Here is a 20,694-nt window from a genome sequence, read left to right as displayed (position 1 = left end):
TAATATGTATTCTAATATAGTCTAATGAAGACCTGAGGAAATATTTTTAGATTTACCTCTACATTTCTTTAAGTGCCACTCATGGGCTACTCAATCAGGGGCATAGACTATTGAGGAGTCTGGCCCCACTTTGAGGACAGGAAGGTGATGCACAAGACAAACTCCACCTCGGAAGCAGGACTGGAACAGGGTCTCCTGGCTCCATGGAGAAGTCAAGGTCAGTATTACTATAATCCCAAGGTCAGAAGAACAGTGACCTCCATGGCATTGGCACAGGATAAATTATGAGGGCACAGGACATGCATTTATTCTTTGTCTTTGCATTTTCCAAACTTGTGAGGAAAACCAAATGCTGAAAGATTCTTTCTTTATGAGGTGGCCAGAACCTGGGTTAACCTGTTACTTAAACACAAAAAAAGAGAAAACCAAACCTTCAAAATAATTTTTAGCACATAATAAATTCAAATTTATGGCCCCTTCACAATCCCATACTTCTCTTTGAACTGCTAGGACTGTGGTGAGCCGTTTCTTCGGACTGTGGTCACCATTACAAGATGGCGCTGGCTCCGCTGTGGTCTGTGACAAACAACTCCTTATTTGGGAGAGTTGGCACGTGATTTTTTAACACCCTATGAGAAAGCTCCACGTAGCAGCTTCGCATTGGGGCTTGGGATGCTTTATTAAGGCTGGGAGGGGCGTCCGAGGGGGAGAAGAAGAAACATCAGGGGCCTGAATAAACGGCTGAAAGAAGATTCCTGTTGTTGCGTCTTCCTTGCGGGCAAGGGGTCGCGACATAGGACCACCTTTTTTTTTTTTTTAAATGTTTTTTAGTTGTTGATAGACCTTTATTTTATTTATTTATATGTGGTGTTGAGAAATGAACCCAGTGCCTCAAACATGCTAAGCAAGTGCGCTACCGCTGAGCCCCAGCCCCAGCCCCAGGACCACCTCTTATTAGTCATGGAGGTATGATGGCTCTAATTCATCTTATTTTTAAAAGCATGGTTTATAGACAAGCATTACATCAGCAGAAACTTAGTCTCCACTTGACATTTTTTTTCATAAATCAATTGCAGAAAATAGCAAGCTCATGCCAGGATACCCAGGACTGTAGCAGGAAATCAAGTTCACTATCATTATAGCCCAAGTCAAGAGGAATGAATGGCCTTCTGTGGCTCAACTCTTAGGATAGTTAGGGAGCCCTTACCTGAGGCATGGGATGGACACTAGGTTTCAAGCAGAATGGAGGGTCCCACCTAACTGAACCAGAGCCTCTCCCTATTTCCTTGCAGGCATAAGGGACCTGCCTGAGGCAGGGTCTGGATCAGGACTAGGCTACAGGAGCTGTGGCTAACGTAAAGGTTTTACATGCAGGCCGTGTTCCAAAGGCTTTGTGCATATCATCACCACTGATGGGCTTGTGTGGATGACGTTAGATGACTTGTCACAGGGCTCAGAATGGCCAAATGAGAGCCAAAATTTACAGAAGGTTCACGCTGGGATAGAAATAGATTAAATCTTCCACAGAGCAAAAGGGAATAGCAGTGTCTGGGAGGAGGTAGGAAGTGGAGGCTGTTTGCCTTGCAGTTGGAAGTCCCCGGATGAGTGTCACAATGCCACGTAACTACTTATGCTCTAGGGGGCTATAGACTCCACCTCCCTAGCGGGCAGTGCCCAACCCCAGACAGTGGTACTTTGCTTCGGGATTTTCATCAACTGCAGTCACCCACATTTTCAATTCCTTTGAATTTCAAAGATTAGATGTTATTTTTTAGTTATGAGGGGTCCCCTAAAAGCTCATATGAGAGAGAATGCAAGAAAGTTCTGAGGTGGTTATGAGAGCCTTAAATCAATCAACGCATTAATTCACTGATATGAATTAACTGGGTTTAACTGTAGGAAGATAGGGTGTGGTTGGAGGAGTTAGGTATGACTTCGTGGTTTATGTTTAGTCCCTAAGGAGCAGAGCTCTCTCTGCTTCCTGGTGGCCATGTCCCCAGCTTCTTTCCTCCTCCACACTCTTCAGCCCCGATGCTCTGCCTCACCTCAGGCCCGGAGCAGTGGAGTTGGCCCTCTATGGACTGAGACCTCTGAAACCATTAGTGCCGAATAAACTTCTAAAGTTGTTCTTGTCAGGTCTTTTGGTCACAGCAGCAAAAAAGCTGACTAAAACACTAAGACATGGTGAAGAAACAAACTGGCACTGTTAGCTAGTTGAGCAGAATCTTAACAGTGTGGGATATCCCACAGCACAGGATACAGGCTTAGTGTGAGAAGTGGCCAACCTTCATGGCATAAGCAAAGCACCATTTGGCTGCAGAAGGGGCAGAGGACCCTGTCTTCCGGCAAGTCAGCATGTATAGTCATGTGGTCCAGGAAGCCAAGGGAATAGGGGCAGAAGTCTTCTATTTTAAAGAAACAAGTTGTATTTTCCTCAGATCTTGCTTGGGTAGAGAAGAAGAGTTTCCTTTCCCCTTTGGGTGGTGTGACAATGGTCCACTTTATGCTTTAATCCATTTATGCTGGATGCTCTGCCACTGAGATAAGAGCAAAGGACTGATAAAGTAGAGAATGAATGATTGGGTCCCTAATATGGGGGCTAATTCAAAAGCAAATAAAATGCTAATACCTCCAGAACACTTCTCCCTCCTCAAAACCTATTGCCAAGTTACCTGCCTGCAGGGAAGTGTTCCTCCCAGCAGAGTTGTTAATGAGCACGTCCTGGGCGGCTCCTTTCCCATCTTTGGTCATTCCCACCTTTTGGCCAGATAGGCAGGATGGCAGAAAGGGGCATGAGAAGAAATCTATAAAATCTATAAAAGGGCAAGACACCCCCACTCCTTCGGGCACCAGCTCTGGACCTCCTCCTCTCCAGAGGAGTCTTTCTCTCTGTTCTATCTTTTAATTCAAACTTTTTGACCTTGCCTCGGTGTTTCTCAGGTGTTTAATCTTCCACACCAGGGGTATAAGGATCCAATCCTGATTTTCAAGACCAGTTTCACTACTGTGACTTATTTTTAAAAGGATGCTTCTAAAATAATACAAGTGAAGAAATGATTTACAGTAGAGGGGGTAGAGAGAGAAAAGGGGAGGGGAGGGGAGGGGAGGGGAAGGGGGATAGTAGAGAATAGGATAAACAGCAGAATACATCAGTCACTAGAATGGCAATATGTAAATCAATGGAAGTGTAACTGATGTGATACAGCAATCGGTATACGGGGTAAAAATGGGAGTTCATAACCCACTTGAATCAAATTGTGAAATATGATATATTAAGAACTTTGTAATGTTTTGAACGACCAACAATAAAATAAAATAAAAAAATAAAAGGATGCTTCTTTCTCTTCCTCACTCCTCCTCCCTAATCTCAGGGGAAACAGGATTACATTTCTTCCCCATCCTAGGCAGAGTTATTTGTTCTTGAGCACACACCACTGGAAGTAAGTACTTCGAGGATGACACAGGAAGACAGAAATGACTGTCTTCCATATTAATAAGTGAATTACAACTCCCAACAGAGAACGTAGATTGTAGCCTTTGAATCACCCAGTTCCCTCATGGGCAGAATGTGAGGATGGCCTTAGGCCTGAGCCTAAGCAACTCTATTTTAGAAACTCTAGTTTGAAACTTGGAGTATCACCAGGCATGCCTAACGGAGCCCCCCCAGTATGGCCCTCAAGCACAAACAAGTCACTTCTCCCCACCCTGACAAACTCAGAGTGAAGTCTCTGTCGTGCTGTCCTCCCCCGAGAAAATCAGGGTGGAGACCACCAGACCAGATGTTTTAACCCCAGGGTAAACAATGTCACTGAGAGACCTGGAACTGATAAGGATTAAAGGGGGGGGGGTCAAAAGCCCCAAAATTTCATATAAATAGTGGAGCAAATGAATAGACATTAAGCCAGCTGACACTGATGCACACAAGCCTGAGAGCCTGATGAGGACCTGGACTGACATCCCAACACTTGTTATCATTTGCCTGATCCTCTGCTTTTTCCTCACCACTCTCAAACTCTGCAGCCACATCTTGACCCTGGTGAAAGCCAAAATTCTCCCTATGACCCTCTCCTCAACCGGCTGTCAGCTCCACCCCAGGAGAAGCCTGCCGTGGTGGTTCTGATCTGATCACCGTGGTCTGAGTGAGTGTGCATCTGCTAGACATAAAGCCTAAGGCTTGAGACTTTTGATCTGATACTTGAACTTAGCACTCAGAGGGAACGTCTGTCATGAGCCAGTCATGATTAAGGGTATTTGTAGTGCTAAGAATCAATCTAGAATTGTTTGCTGTGAATTGATTAAGTCTATTGCAGTGCCTAGCATTAAGGATTGTCATTTTCTTGATTAAGAACCTATAGAATGAAATTGTATTGAGTGATTTGAGTGAATAAAGCATTGACTAGGGCAGAAATGCATGGACATTCTTTATCTCTACCCTTGACTACAGATGTCGCACCTTTTGCCCCTCTTGACACAGAATCATAGCCTCTGGGACAGGAGTCTCACTGAGTAGTTTAGGGTCTCGATAAGTTGCTGAGGTTGGCTTTGAACTTGCGATCCTCCTGTCTCAGCCTCCTGAGCTGCTGGGATTACAGGTGTGTGCCACTGTGCTCTTTCACAAGCTGTCTGTGGGCTGTGTGTGGACTGTTGTGCGTAGTAGCCTTGTGGGGGTATAAGTCTGACATTGGGAACTCCCTATGGCACTCCCCACAGGGATTGACCGCCTGATGCAGGTGAACTTCCCCCTCAAGCTCTGCCAAAGATCCCACACAGCACCTGAGATGGGTGTTACCTACCAAGATGCCAATCAGCTTGTTGACTGCAAGACATCATAAGCAAGACTCAGCCCTTGAAACCTTATCCCTGCCTTTGGTGTACCCCCATAAATAAACCACCAGAGCCATTTTGTCTTTCTTGTATTTCCAGAGCCCATGTGGACTAGATCTATCAGGAGCTTCACTTTCTGTAAATATTTCTGAGTATTTGAGCTTTGTTTTTATTACTAATTATTTGAGATTGTAGGTCTTAGGGTGGCTTGAATTATCCTGGGCAGAAAGAAGACCCCTTAATGAGAGGCTGGCTGTAGTCCCCTTGATAGTGCCTAGTCCCAAACCATTCTTAATTTTGTTTTTAATTTGTAAAGTTTATTTTTTACAATGAATCTTTTTTTTTTTAAAGAGAGAGTGAGAGAGGAGAGAGAGAGAGAGAATTTTTAATATTTATTTTTTAGTTCTCGGCGGACACAACATCTTTGTTGGTATGTGGTGCTGAGGATCGAAACCGGGCCGCACGCATGCCAGGCGAGCGCGCTACCGCTTGAGCCACATCCCCAGCCCTACAATGAATCTTCTTCTGTGGGAAACCAGTGACAAAAGATGAGTGTCTGTACTGGGGTCCTAAGCAAATACAGAGGATATGACAGCACACCAGAACAGATACATGGCAACCACCGAGAAGCAAGTCTCACAAAATAGTCAGAGAAAGAGAACTTGGGTGTTCTTATAAGCTATTTTGACAGGGCAAAGCCAGGATACAGGTTGTCCCAGATCCACCTCATGCTGAACAGTGCTTCTTCAAAGGTCTGTCTAGTACAACCAGGGGACTGGTTATTAGGGCCTCATATTACATATAAAGGCATGATATTCAAAGATGGGAATCACTTGCTTAGAGCTGACAAGTGCTAAGAACAATAACATCAGTTTGACATTCAGTACTTGTGTACTAGGCTCTGGACTAAGAACTAAGAGAAGACTCGTTCCATCATCAAAACACCCTCAACTTGTAAGTACTATTGTCAACAGGCATTTTCTCCCTGATGAGGTAAGAGAGGTTAAGGGAGGTTAAATAACTAGGTGTTGGGATTTCTGTCATGGTTCTCTCTAATCTACTCTTGAGTATGACCATAAGTCAAGGTAGCCGCTCTCTAGGAGAACCTGGACCAGGAGGTTCTGGTGTGCCAGTCAGTGAGACCCAATGAGGTAAAACTGAAATGAACGAAATAGAAGAAATTTGTTACTTATGGATCCCAGAGAACTTAGGAGACAGGAAGTCTGGAGGCAAGAGCAGGAGAGTTGTAGGACCACTCCTTTATTAAGGCCCAGGGGCTTTACCTGTTGGGCTTTCCTGTGGGTGTTGTGATGGGCCAAGTTTTAAGTGACTCTGGTGTTATTTGGTGTTATCCCTATCAGTGGCTGTGGGCGTGTTGCGTTTGGTCAGTGCAATGAGGAACAAGTGACTGTACTGAAGTCTGTTGGGGAGGAGAAGTTTCAACCAGGCCAGCCCTGGTGGGGTATGGCTGGGTTTAGAACAATTTATGTTGATGCCAAGGCAAAACAAAACTATATTGAACACATTTGACAATTTGGCCAGTGTCATTCACTTGAAAAGTGGCAGAACTGAGGGCAGAGCAGGCAGGGTCCAGGGTCCAGGATCCAGCCCAAGTCTTCTGAGTTTATCTCCAGCATGGAACCTGGGAGTAAGACATGGCAGACAGCATGGTGGCTGAGATAGCCAACTCAGAGGTCAGCTGCCCTTTCTTCCAGAGCTGGTCACTTATCAACCAAACCTCTCAAAGTCTGTTTCCTCAGAGGAGCAGGGCTCAGCTGTGCTGAATACCTGACAATTAACCCTTCTAAGTTATTGATACTCGTGAAAAGAGGCAGAAAGGAATACACAGAGGAGAGCTTAGATAAAAGAAAACAAGAAAAAAAGAAAAATTATGTACACCAATAATTCAGTTTTTAAAATTCCCAATTAGCCCATGGGAAAAAAAAATCCAGAAAAAGTCAAGTTGATTTTGCCAATTTTCAAATCAGAAAGCAGAAGCTCAAGGGATAGAAGGGAAAGTGGGAAAATGATTTTTCTCAGTCCTCTTCTTACATGACCCATCAGGTTCCACAGTCGATCATGTCTTGTACCTTGAGATGCTTTCTTCTCCTAACTTCCAGGGCTGCGTTCTGATGAGGAATTTGTAATTGTCAATAACATTGATGTTATCCTTAACTCTTTAACTCCCACTGAGTAAATATCACTTTTGAAATCCAGCCTATAGATTTGAGTCCCATCCTAGTATTAGTTCTATACAAAAAGGATGTGTCCCATGGCAGAGTGCAAGCATTGGTCACAAGAGTGAGACAGAGTCGTGAGCATGAACAAGGTAGCTCAGAAGGCAGAGGCAGTAGTGACACGTGTGTCATCAGTAGGAAAGGGTGCCCTGTGACCATCTGGAGCAGGGGGCCTCAGAAGTCCCTGTTACCTGCTTAGGAGCTGGAATGGGAGTGTCTGATTAGCGTTGCTGCTCAAGATTCTTTCCCTGATCTCCTACCAGATGCTGCACTAGGTGCTGGGTGTACAAATGAACCAAGTAGGGCACAGGCCCTGCTCTCAGGAGTTTATGGGATGAAACAAATCCAGGGCTACAATTTGAGTCATGAACACACAGAGAGGATAGGGTGCTGTGCAGGAGGGGCTCCTCCCAAGGGGGCTTCTGAAGAGCAGTCTCTTGAGCTAAATCTTGGACAGCAAGCAGGATGTAGCTGCATGCAGAACACAGTAGGTGAGGAGGCCGATGGACAAGTCTCCAGCTGTGAAGTTATAATCCACTCAATAAGAAGGAACCGAGTGGGGAAGGGGTAGGAGAAGGCCCAGTGCATGGGGGTGAGCACATAGCAGGACATGAGGAGTTCAATGAGATGTCCGTCACCTAGGCCCTTGTGGATTAATTTAAGCAATTTGAACTGATCTGAAAGCTGGAGGATACCGTTGCAAGACTTAAACTGGGAAGGTAGACACCAATAGGCTGGTGTTTTAAGGAAGAGCTTCCTGGCTGCAATTCAGAGGACTGCTAGGAGTGGGGAGTGGCTCGGGTCCCACTTGGAAGAGGATGAGGGTTGACTGAATTGTGTCCCCCTCACCCCCTGCCAAATTCATATGTTGACACCTTAACCCCCAATGTGACTGGATTTGGAGACAGGGCCTTTCGAGAAGTACTTAGGATTAAATGAGGGAATAAGAGAGGTTGGAGTTTGGTAGTTCAATATGAGTGGTGTCCTCATAAGAGGGGGATACACCAGGGGCACATGAGGACACAGTGAGAATACAGCCACCTGCAAGACATGGAGAGGGGGCTCAGGAGAAACCAAGGTCCATTTACCTTGTACTTTCTAGCCTCTTGAATTGAGAGATAAGTTCCTATTGCTTAAGTCATTCAGACTGTGTTATTTTGTTATAGCAGCCCTAGCAAACTAACACCAACAGTGTTCTCTATAAGTTTTAGAGGTTCTAACAGTAATTGTGGGAAGGTCACAGTGTGAGGATAGGTCATAGGCCAGACTGACATACTACCTAGGTTAGCATTAGATAACCAACACATTGCAAAATACACATAATTATTTGTGTGTAGCATGAGCATTAGGCCTGGACTCTAGGTGATGAAGTATAGTTTTGTCAGCTTCCCTACTCCCTTAGTACCAGGGATTGAACCCAGGGGATCTTTAATCACTAAGCCACATCCCCAACCCTTTTTATTTGTTGAGACAAGTCTCATTAAGTTGATGAGGCTGGCCTTGAATATGCTATCCTCCTGCCTCAGCCTCCTCAGTTGCTAGGCTTACCACCACACCCAGCTCAAACCAGCTTTTGAATAGGTTTTCTTTTGTAGCTCTCTGCTGTCTGCAATGAGGCTTGTCAGTTTTAGGATGCCTCATCCTCATATCTGCCACTTTGGATGAGGAAAATCGTGGCCTGCTAAGGGTTCCTTTCTTCTGCCCATCACCTATCTAGGGTCTAGAATGTTGGTCACAGTTTGAGTTACAAGCAGCAAAGACCACCCTGGCTAATTCAAACAGGACTAGAAGTTTCCCTGGAAAAGTCCTTGGGTGACACAGTGTAGTGTCAATGAACTGAGCCCCAGGAGCAGCAGCATCAGGGAAGGAACATGCCTCATTTGCTCCCAGTAGTCATATCCTGTCACTGAGCTCTTTCTGTGTGTGTGCTGCCACTTGAATAGTTGATTGTCCTAGGACATGTCCCATTTGGCACATCCTGTTACAGTAACTCCTTCCCTCACATGGCAACTAGGTATAGAATATACACCTGGCATCTTTCCAGGTCATGACCCTGCTGGTCAGATGTGGGGAGGCAAAGGGGGACCTCACTTCCACAGGGAGGTCTGCCTTGTCCTGGGTCTGGGCTAGCTGGTGACTGGCATGGTCTCATTGCAGGGCACTTTCAGAAGGAAGGGTTTGGGAAAGACCACAGAGCTAGACACACTTAGGTCAAGGGCCAGCTTTTATATTGAGAGGAGATTTTAAAAAAATAAATGACAGCAGAATGTATTACAATTTTTATTACACATGTACAGCACAATTTTTCATATATCTGGTTGTAAAAAAGTATGTTGACACCAATTCGTGTCTTCATACATGTACTTTAGATAATGATGTCCATTGCATTCCACCATCCTTGCTAATCCTCTGCTTCCTCCCTTACCCTCTCACCCTCTGCCCCATCTAGAATTCATCTATTCCTCCCATGCTCCCCCTCCCTACCCTACTATGAATCAGCCTCCTTATATCAGAGAAAACATTCAGCATTTGTTTTTTGGGGGGATTGGCTAACTTCACTTAGCATTATCTTCTCCAATGCCATCCATTTACCTGCAAATGCCATGATTTTGTTCTCTTATTGTTGAGTAATATTCCATTTTATATATATATATATATATATCTCACATTTTTTAATCCATTCATCCACTGAAAGACATCTAGGTTGGTTCCACAGTTTAGCTATTGTGAATTGTGCTGCTATAAACATTGATGCGACTGTGTCCCTGTAGTATGCTGTTTTGTTCTTCTTTTATTAAAAGTAAATATGAGGGGCTGGGATTGTGGCTCAGTGGTAGAGTGCTTGCCTAGCACTGGTGGGACCCGGGTTCGATCCTCAGCACCACATAAAAATAAAGGCATTGTGTAGAGTCCATCTACACCTAATAAATTTAAAAAAAGTAAATATGAGTGGGCTGGGGATATAGCTCAGTTGGTAATGTGCTTGCCTCACATACATAAGACCCTGGATTCAATGCCCAGCACCTCCACCCAAAAAAAAAAAAAAAGGTAAATATGAGCAGGCATGCATGGAGCAGTTGTGAGTGGTCAAGAGTTAATGATGATTAGTGTGATTCTGTGTACCTGAGGGCCATTAAAAAGGTAGCACAAGATTATCATTAAGGATTTGAGTACCATTCAATGGTATTTTGTGTTGGTTTTATGTTGATAGGGAAATTTGGGATGGAAGACAGGGATCTGTGCTGCTTTTAACATTTCACAGCCCCTTGGAGGGAGATGAGAGAAGGAAATGGGTGTGTGTGTAGAGGGGAGTAATGAATGAGGGAAAGTCAGTCCAGGTGATTTGTACCATTTCCACTGTAGGCAATGAGGAATCCATAAAGGTTTTCGAACAAAGATATATTTCTGGTATTTTACTAGTTTACTCCAAGTAGCAGAATTGCAGATGGATTTGAGGTATGAAAGGATAAAATGTGCCCAAAAGAGCTGGAAAGAGATTCTAAGTTCCTAAAGAAACACGGGACCAAGAAATCCTTATCTACCACTGACCTGCATACCTGGCCATTTTTATTTTTTTATTTTCAGAAAGTGTCTAAGTTTCAGAGAATGGCCTTAAACGTGCTATCCTCCTACCTCAGCCTCCTAAATTGTTGCAATTACAGGCATGCCCAGTGAGGACAGAGAGATTTTGATGAAGAAAGAATATGTCCTGGGAGTGATACCAAATACTTAGGTATGTGCTGGGAAAAGCAGCAGGGAGATAAGGAAGTGGGGTCTCAAAGGACTCCCAGATTACAGAGAAAGTTCAACTGGGGGAGGAAATTGAGTTTGAAGCAAACAACATTCACCTAGAAGGCCCAGCCAGCATTTAGAAATGCAAGAAAAACTTGAGTTGGCAACACATAGCCTTCAAAGTAGCCAAGGAATGGAGCCTCAGGCCAAAAGTCCTTACCTCCAAGACCACAGGGCTGTCACATTGAGACATGCTATTTGAGGGACCTACTATGTACAGGCTGACAGGTGATATCACTAAAAATTTTGCACCCGAGAGGCCTGAACTTCCACAGCAACCCATGCCACATCATGCTAATCTTTCTTCCTCTTAGTAGGCCAGACCACTTAGCTTATGGAGCGAGCTAGAAAACAAGTGATTGCCACATGAGAAAAATACTTCTTTCCTGTGGCTAGATATTCTATTTGGAAACACTTCCTGAGACTGCCAGGCTCACCACATGGTAGTCAGCACTGCTTACCTTCAGGAGACAGTTTCTTGCCTCAGAGGATTAGTGCAGATGTATTTAATCCCTAACAGACTCAAAGAACTGAGAGTCTAGGTTAAATTCCGACCAGAGCAATATCTCCATCTCTCCTTCCTTCTCAAGTGGGGGGAAATGCTAAAAGAAAAGGCAGCATCTATCGACTGGAAATCAAGGGAGATCCTGGTAGACAGGGGAGAGTTATCACAACTATTTATGAATTTATGCAATTAACTAAGAAGGTAAGGTTTAAGTGTTGGAAAAGGAAACTAGTTAGAACTAATGAGCATTCAAAACAGCCAGATTTAGACTCTAAATTTCTTTTTATAGCAGTCATACCAAATACTTAGGACTGAATAGTTTCATGTGTATCAACAATTGGTTTAAATAGAAAAGGAAATCTGGGTCCCAGGTAGTTTTGGGCATAGTCACATCCTGAGATGGGAGCACTAACACCAGAGCAGTTTCCTGGGGGGGTCCCTAGCATTCCGTGTGGTCTTCCTTTCACGTAGGCTCTCTTCACGTGGTGCGCCAGAGTCTTCCCCACAGGAACCCAGGGGCTGAGTCCTGTTAGCTTGGCTCAGGAGTGGGCTCTGTCAGGCCAGATCTGGATTGTGTTTCCTCATGTTGGGGTGGTGTAAAGTGGGGAAGAGTGGACCCCACCAGAGCCACATGGTCTGAGAGGAAGGAAGATGCCCATAAGAAAACTGAGGTGTTTGCTGGGCATGATGGTGCGTGCCTGTAATCCCAGTGGCTTGGGAGGCTGAGGCAGCAGGATCGTGAGTTCAAAGCCAGCCTCAGCAAAAGTGATGTGCTAAGCCAAATCAAAACTACTCTAAGATTTCATCTCACTCCAGTCAGAATGGCAGCTGTTAAGAATACAAGCAACAATAAGTGTTGTCGAGGATGTGGGGGGAAAAGGCATACTCATACATTGCTGGTGGGTCTGCAAATTGGTGCAACCAATCTGGAAAGCAGTATGGAGACTCCTTAGAAAACTTGGAATGGAACCACCATTTGACCCAGCTATCTCACTCCTCGGTTTATACCCAGAGGATTTAAAAACAGCATACTCCAGGGACACAGCCACATCAATGTTTATAGCAGCACAATTCACAATAGCTAAATTATGGAACCAGCCTAGATGCCCTTCAGTAGATAAATGGATAAAGAAAATGTGATATATACACAAAATGGAATACTACTCAGCATTAAAAGAGGATAAAATCATGGCATTTGCAGGTAAATGGATGGAGTTGGAGAATATTATGCTAAGTAAGCCAATCCCAAAAAACCAAATGCTGAATGTTTTCTCTGATATATGGATGCTGATCCATAATGGGGATGGGTGGGGAGCATGGAGAAATGGAATAATTTTAGATAGGACAAAGGGGAGGGAGGGGAAGGGAGGGTGCATGGGGGTAGGAAAGATGGTGGAATGAGATGGACATCATTACCCTAAATACATGTATGAAGACCAAATGGTATGACTCTACTTTGTGTTCAACCAGAGACATGAAAAATTGTGCTCTAGATGTGTAGCATGAGTTGAAATTTGTTCTGTCATATATAACAAATTAGAATAAATTAATTTAAAAAAAGAGAATTCCTCCTATAAGTAGGGAAAGAACAAAGAACAGATCACTTTATAATCTTGGGATAAGGATGACCTTCTTATAGAAGACCCAAATACCAAAAGCCATAAAGGAAACATTTAGGATTACAACTTTGGCAAGAATGCGAAGAGCTAAGCATCCACAACTTTGGACTGGTAGAACCAATTTGAATAATAATATAGTGGAAGCCAACTTTGGGTAGGAGGGGTGAGGAATTGAAACCATGGGCACTTTGCCACCGAGTTCAGCTTCAGCAGAGGCTGCTCTTGAATTTACAATTCTGCCTCAGCCTCTCAAGCTATTGGGATTACAGGTGTGCACCACTACATGCAGAAGTAGCAGCCAAATTTATACACACACACACACACAGTTAGAATTCTCTAACATAATAGGCATCTGTGAAAGGGTATGCACACACACACAAGAAATCCATGCAACATTGCTTCTAATAGCCTGAGGAAGGAGAAACACCCTAAGGCACCTAGCAATGGAGGGATAGTTAAAGCAGCTAATCCTGCCATAGGGGAGAATACTCTATAAAAGATCTGCATGGCAGAGCTTCATGCTCTGAAGTACAAGAGCTCATAAGACTAAGTCAAAAGAGCATGTCCACTTTTATATAATGCAAGTATAACAGTGGCCAGGAAGGCCTGAAGGGACATGGCACAGCTGACCACCTTGTAAGTGATGGGTTGATTGCAGAATGGAAGGTGGAACAGAGGAAAATGATTTTTATGAGCTTGTGTGGTGATTAAATGATTTTAAATAAAGCATTGTTACATATTATATATTTAAGGAGGCAATGAAAAATGGTCATCGAGTTCCTCATAAAAACAAAGGAGAATTGAATCAGAGGAAAACCAACTTAGTTTCTTTAAAAATATACATTTATTAAAACTTTGAAGTTACTTAAAATTTTGTTCAAGTCAGAGGAAAAAACCAATATTAGCTCTATAAACCTAGATGTCCCAGGAAGTAGATATCAAAGGATTTAGGTTTCAAAGAATTCCTTATAAAAGGATTAATATCACATTCCTTGTTGCATGGGACTTAGGTTTCTCTGAGGATCATTTTGCCCTGAAACCACAGCCATGGTGAGTTAGCAGCGGAAATGGTGGATGGACAGGAGAGGTTTCTATTCATTCATCCTAATGCAGCCAAGAGCACCTTTCTTAGTTAATGGAATGCAGTTTCTTCTGCAGTTCTTTGGAGCAAAGAGCCTTTAGACTCCCTACTTCCCCCACTCAGAAAAGAGCCTCTGTGGCTTAGTCCTCACACCTGAGTATATGCTGAAACATTGGCTGAACATGAGCTGAAACATTGGCTGAATCATCACCGCAGGACTCCCTGTAGCATGGGGGTAAAAATGTCTCTGGAATTTTTCCTGAGTTCTTGTCTTCTTATCTGAAATTGTCACTTAGCTGGTCATGGTTAACAGATAAAAATGGGTTAAAAATGTTAGGAAGTACGATAAAATCGATAAAATCGTGTGCAGAAATAGATGAAGATAGCTGCTAAAAGGCACGACATAAAAATCTGGACCAGAAGATTTCTCCAAAACGTTAGTGGCAAGGGTGTCCTAAAGAAGTCACAAAAGCCATCCTACAAGGGACAAAGAGAAGAGAAGAATTAGGTTTCACGATGCTCAAAACCTGAGCTCAAATACACAGGGGAGGCTGGGGGTGCAGCCCAGTAGTAAAGTGCAAGCATCGCAATGCACAGGCCCTGGGTTCAATCCCTAGCATAAAACCAAAACCAAGCAAACAGAAATATTAAAAAACCCAATATGCAGGAGGTTCCAGATTAAACAGTAAAATAACTCTTGTATTTAAAAAGGGGGTTCTGACAATAGGCAACTTGTAGCTAGGAACCCATCAGAATTTGTAAGAAGTCCAACATAGTGCACAGAAGCAACCATTTAACTTTGTCACCTAGAGCGGGAACACTCTAAATGGAAGAAGGGAGACTGCCATGAGTAATCATGCTCTTTTCTGAACAAACTACCTATGCCATTAGGGGAACTGCTAAATCACTAGATTAAAAAACTATCACCTGAGATAATAAGGCAAGAGGCTCCATTTAGGAAGGGAATTAAACTCCAGGTTGTGGCATTTTACTTATAGCCAGAAAATAAGGGTAAATCCTGTTTACCCAGTAGGATAATTTCCCACTTCTTGATGTTAAGAGATTATTTCTTAGTCACTGTTGATTAGCAAAAAAAAAAAAAAAAAAAAAAAACAAAACAAAACAAAAAAAACCCAAAAAACAAAAACAACAACAACAAAAATAACTAACACCCTCCTAATTTCCCCTTTAGGTGCAGAGAGCCTCAGGGGTTTTCAGAAACTCAGATAAGGGAGTTCTCCTGCCTTCACTAAGGCCAACATCAGGAATAATGCAGGAGTCAATGCTCACACTTCAAGTGACTTCCTCCTCAAATGGTACCACATCTGTTACCAGAGGAAGGCTACATGGAAATTGACAAATAGACTAAAGTTTTTTTTTTTTTTAATTACCAGTTTCTATAGTTTAGCTGTATTTATCCTGTAATATGGGTCACTCCAGTCCTGATTCAAGACTGGTGGGGAGGGGATGAAAGAAACAAGGGGTCTAGCTCAGATTCCAAGAGTCATACTGTGGGCTTAAGTGGTCAGCTTTTCTTGGGTCCAGGAGCTGAAAATTAAGAATCTCCAGTGTAGTGGCACACGCCTGTAATCCCAGCAGCTCGGTAGGCTGAGGCAGGAGGATCTCAAATTCAAATCCAGTCTCAGAAATTTAGTTAGGCCTCAAGCAATTCAATGAGACACTATCTCTAAATGAAATATAAAAAAGGGCTGGGGATGTGGCTCAGGGGTTAAACACCCCTGGGTTTAGTCCCCAGTACCAAAAATCATCATCATCATCATCTCCAACCGAAAGTCAGGGGCCTGGAAGGTCCCATCAGCAGGGTTCAGGGGATTAGAAATGAAGGACACCGTGTTGGGGTCCCCACTGGTGACCACACACTCTGCCGGATCTTTCTCCAAAAGTCATTTAACAAGTAGCAGGAGGGGAAAACCCGCCTGGCCTGGGCTGCATTATTGTTGACTTTACTAGTTGGGAATCCCTACATGAGTGAACCCTGCAGACCCAACAGAGTTTCCTAAAAGCTAGTTAAGGGGGCAAGGTCAAAGCTTGCAGACCCAAGTCATGCTCAATTAATTGGAGCCCTCTAGCAAGCTCAATTTCTGCCAATCTGACTGCCAAGAGAAGAAACCCCGGACATTCACTAGCCTTTCCCGTGCTGCTGAACCCAGGCTTTTCACTTTCAGGAGAACCCCCCCCCCCAGGGGGCTGATGGGTCGGGGTCCCCCTCAGTGCTAGCAGACCTGTGCTGCGTGGTGCTCACCCAGCCGCCTTGAGCCTCCAGCCAGGCGCGGTGCCGCCCCACGAGCTGAGCACAGAGCAAGTCCACCAGACGCCGACAGTCCAGGGCGGCTTGGTCCCGCGTGTGCGGCCGGTGGGTGTCCTGCGGCTTTCTCTCCAGTAACGTCCCTGCGAAGGTCACAAGCATCACCACACGGCCCCAGTTGAGGGCCTGGTTGTCGGAAAGAACAGCCTCTGCCATCTGTGCCATCAGCTCGTCGCGGTTACCTGGGTGCCCGCGGTAGAGGGAGAAGAAGGGCTCGTATTGCTGCTGTAACCGGGCGGCCGCGGAGCGCAGCACGGCGGCCTCGAGAGTGGACGGCGGCGGCTCGGGGGTGCCCGGCTCCCGGGCACAGTACTCCAGGTAGTCGGTCAGCAGCTGGGCGGTGCGCTCCTGCAGCAGGTCTGCCATCCTCTGGCCTCCGCACGGGGCCTCGACCCCCGCCTTCTCTCTGGAGCCCACTGCGTCTGCCCCAGCTGGCGCCAGGTTCCTGTTTTTCTAATGTCGGGAGAGAAGCCTTTGATGGGAATCCCACTTGCACCTGTGACATTCTGTAAGTGAGTCCCAGAGGTTTGCGGGAGTTCGCGTGTGTCTGTAGAAATCAGGAGCAGTGCGAGACTGGGATTATTGTTTAGTTCTGGGCCTGGGGATTAAGAACCAGAGCTGACAGTCCAGAAAGCTGGGCATGGCTCTTGCCTTTCCTTTAAGGCCACACACAGCCCGCACTGACTGCTCTCCAGCAGCCATTAACCAGCATCTCTAGATTGGAAGAATGCATTCAGGTGTGTGTTGATTTCTTTGGTTGGGTGTGGCAAAAGGGGCAGGAAACAGGGCTAATTCTCCTGGAGGCTACTACAGTGCTGTATTCATTTGCAGATGTTAAGAGCCTGTGGGGGTGCTAGGCCTTTCCCCCTTAGCACTGGAGATGTGATGAAGAACAAGACAATATGGTTCCTGACCTCAAGGACCTTAACTTCTAGAAATGGGTGGACACAAAGGAATGGACCATTTCTTTAATTATAGTTATCACTATAATAGGAGAAGTTGAAATATTCAGTTATTAGGAGGCAGCTGCTCCTTGCACCACCATTCCTATATTGCTTAGAGTTCTCATTTCTTTTACTGACCAATCCCTCATTATTCCAATCTCCTGATACAGTAAAAAATCTTCTATTAAACTTTTTCAGTTCATATTACTCTATGGTTTCTTTCTCCTGATTGGACTCAGACTGATATAGAATTGGTACTAGCAGTGACATTTCTCCGGTTCACTGGTCTGGAACATGTTTTAATATCCCTTCCAGAGTGAAAGACAAATTGCTACATCTGCATCACCTACAAGAAAAAATAAAGAGGGGTTGAGGTTGTGGCTCAGCGGTAGAGTGCTTGCCTAGCATGGGAAAGGCCCTAGTTTCAATCCTTAGCACCACATAGAAATAAATAAGTAAAATAAAGGTATTGTGTACAACTACAACTAAAAAATAAGAAAAAAATAGTGAAAGAAAGAAAGAAAAAAGAGACACAGCACTTATTAGTTATCTTAGTCCATTCAAGTAACTATAACAGAATACCATAGACTAGATGTCTTATGAAGAAGGGGAATTTGTTACTTCCAATTCTATTGGCTGAAAAGTCCAATGTCAAGATGCTGACAGATTCTGTGTCTGACAAGAGCTCACTTTCCTGGATCATGGCAGTTTTCTTACTGTGCCCTTACTTTGCAGAAAGGGTAAATGAGCTCTCTGGGGCTTCTTTTATAGGGGTAGTAGTCCTATTTATAAGGGTTCCATCCCTTGATCTAATCATTTTCTAAAGTCCCCCATCTCCTAATACCATCATGTTTGGGTTTAGAATTTCAGCATGAATTTTGGAGGGATACAAGCATTCTGTCTGTAGCAGTAGGCCATTTAGGTTTCACAGGCAACATATACCACATTTGAGTGTTCTACTTCAACCCAGTCTACAGGCTGGTGAATTGGGGACCGCAGTAAAAGAAAGCTGTGCAGAACATGCAGGCTGAACATGCACCTCTTGGGTCTTATGATCCAGCAGATCTAATGGTACTTGCTGTGTCAAAATATGCTGTATGCAACCTCTGGCAAGCACTAGTAGGCGATGGTTGGAGACCACTAGAATTTTAGCAAATTCTATTACTTCTTCTGAAGATGACTTTTTTCCTTTTGTGAAGTAGGCTGTGGCTTTCTACTGAGCCTTGGTAAAGGCTATAGGCCTAACCATAAAGAGACTACACAGCTTGAGTCCCATCTGAACTCAATGTTGTCTAGACTACTGAGTCATAAAGCTGGATGTATAGAGCAGCAATCTGTCATCAAATGGGAATGGCATATGAGAGACTGAACTCAGGCAGGTTGAGAAGGAACATGTGTATAAGCAGGTTGCCCAGACTCCTTCAACCCCAAGGTGCTTTGCCTTTCCCCTCTTTCCATGTGTATGGTCTCTTGGGGTGTTGTTTAGGCCAGTTGATCGAGGAAAACTCAAGCCTGGATTACAGACGGTTCCATATGATAAGCTATTTCCATATGAAAGTGGATAGTGCCAGGCATAGTGGCAACAGACCTGTAATCCCACAGACTTGGGGGGCTGAGACTGGGGGGCTGTGAGTTCAAGGATAGCCTCAGCAAATTAGCAAGGCCCTAGGCAACTTAGTGAGACCCTGTCTCAAAATAAAAAAATAAAAAGAGCTGGGGACTTAGCTCAGTGGTAAAGCACTCTTGGGTTCAATTCCAGGTACAATTTAAAAAAAAGTGAATAGCTATGGCATTCACTCACACTTAGGGGTGACTGTGAAGGACACTGGCAAAGGAAAATTTACTTAGTGGGCAAAAATAAGAGTAGTGTGTTTGGTTGTCTACTTTACCTGGGGTGAGAGATGCTTAGAGTACAGATCTACACTGATTCATAGGCATTCCTGATGGTTTTCCTAGATTGTCAGAGCCTTTAAAAAAAAAAAAAACAGGAGTGAAAGACTGATGATAAGGAAACACTGGGAAGATGATTATGGCTGGAGGCCTCTGAATGGGCATAGACTGTGAAGGTATTTGTGTGCTGTGTGAATGCCTGCCAAAGGGCATCCACTGCAGAGACTCAATCAGGTAGACAAAATTAAGCACTCTGTGAAATGTCAGTCAGTCTCTCTACCTAGCTGTTTGCTCAGTGAGCAGGAAGGTCATGGCAGCAGGGACAGAGGGTATGTACAGATTCAAAAACATGGAATTTCCACTATAGAACTTGAGCTGGCTAATGCTACTGTTAAGTGCCTGATCTACCAATGGGAAAGATTCCCATCAGAGTGAGCCAAATGAGATATGTTGTAAGAGAATATAAATCTTAACACATCAAATTCCTATCTGAACTGGTTTTGATATCTTGTTCCCTCATTAGTTATTGAGTTAAATAAAAGTTTTGATATTTAATTTTTTATAAAAGTATCATATATGCAAGAGAGTCGTGATCCTACTATTCTGAACAATATATTTTAACAATAAGCACAACTTTTCTTAGATTTAGAGTAGCTTGAGAGTGAGTGGGAAATATCTGGTCCTGCCATTGATAACTCTTTTATCAGTAGAACTAAACAATAAATAATAAATTATCCCCCCCACAGAATTTCCTATTCACACATAGTGCCAAGAGGCAGTTTGTAGTCAGACATGATTAAAATCCTGGCTCTGCAGCTTTGAAGCTGTGCAATCATGGGCAAGCTATTCAGCACTCCTGACCTTGATTTCCCGTCTCAAAAATGAAGATAAGGAAATGTCTGCATCCCAGGACTGTGGCCAGGAGTACATGAGTTGGTGTATGCAGAGTGCTTAGCACAGTGCCTTCCCATTCTGGCATGCTGAAAAAGCTTGCTTTTGCAGAGAAGTTTTTGATATTCATACGAAATAACCAGAGCTCCAACCCAGGCTCATTTGTTTTACTCAAACACGACATACAACTGTCTTACCTATGTGATTTCTGTTTTTTTTTTTTGGTTGTTGTTGTTGTTGAAATTTTGCAAACAGCTTGTAGCTGCCTGTTATTTTTCTGCATTTTTACATAACAGCTTTACTGAGATATAATTTATATACCATAAGACTCACACCTTTAAAGTATATAACTCAGTGATTTTAGTGTATTTAGAGTTGTGCAATCTCACCTCCATCTAATTTCAATACTCCAAAAGAAATCCATTCAGCAGTCAAACTCCACCTCCAGCCCTAAGTAACCACAAAACTACTTTCAGTCTCTGTGGATTTGCTTATTTGGACATTTTGTATAAATGGAATCATATAATCTGTGACTCTTTGTGTCTTTCTTTCACTTGGCACAAAGTGTTCAGGGTTCGTCCATGA

At 43.9% G+C, this 20,694-nt stretch overlaps 1 protein-coding gene across 1 annotated transcript; it reads right to left on the bottom strand.

The window, feature by feature from the left end:
- Window positions 1-14,391: 14,391 nt before the first annotated feature.
- BCL2L10 (BCL2 like 10) lies at window positions 14,392-17,027 on the bottom strand (the record flags this gene model as incomplete). The annotated part of the gene is made up of 2 exons (XM_081292865.1): window positions 16,322-17,027; window positions 14,392-14,535 (listed from the first exon to the last, which is right to left on the bottom strand). The coding sequence occupies exons 1-2, from the start codon at window positions 16,748-16,750 to the stop codon at window positions 14,392-14,394; spliced, it is 573 nt and encodes a 190-aa protein (XP_081148991.1). The 5' UTR covers window positions 16,751-17,027.
- Window positions 17,028-20,694: the final 3,667 nt, after the last annotated feature.

Source organism: Spermophilus citellus (assembly GCF_964194105.1).
Source record: "Spermophilus citellus genome assembly, chromosome: 4".
In the NCBI taxonomy this organism is placed as follows: Eukaryota; Metazoa; Chordata; class Mammalia; order Rodentia; family Sciuridae; genus Spermophilus; species Spermophilus citellus.
This window is presented reverse-complemented; position numbering and strand designations above follow the sequence as displayed.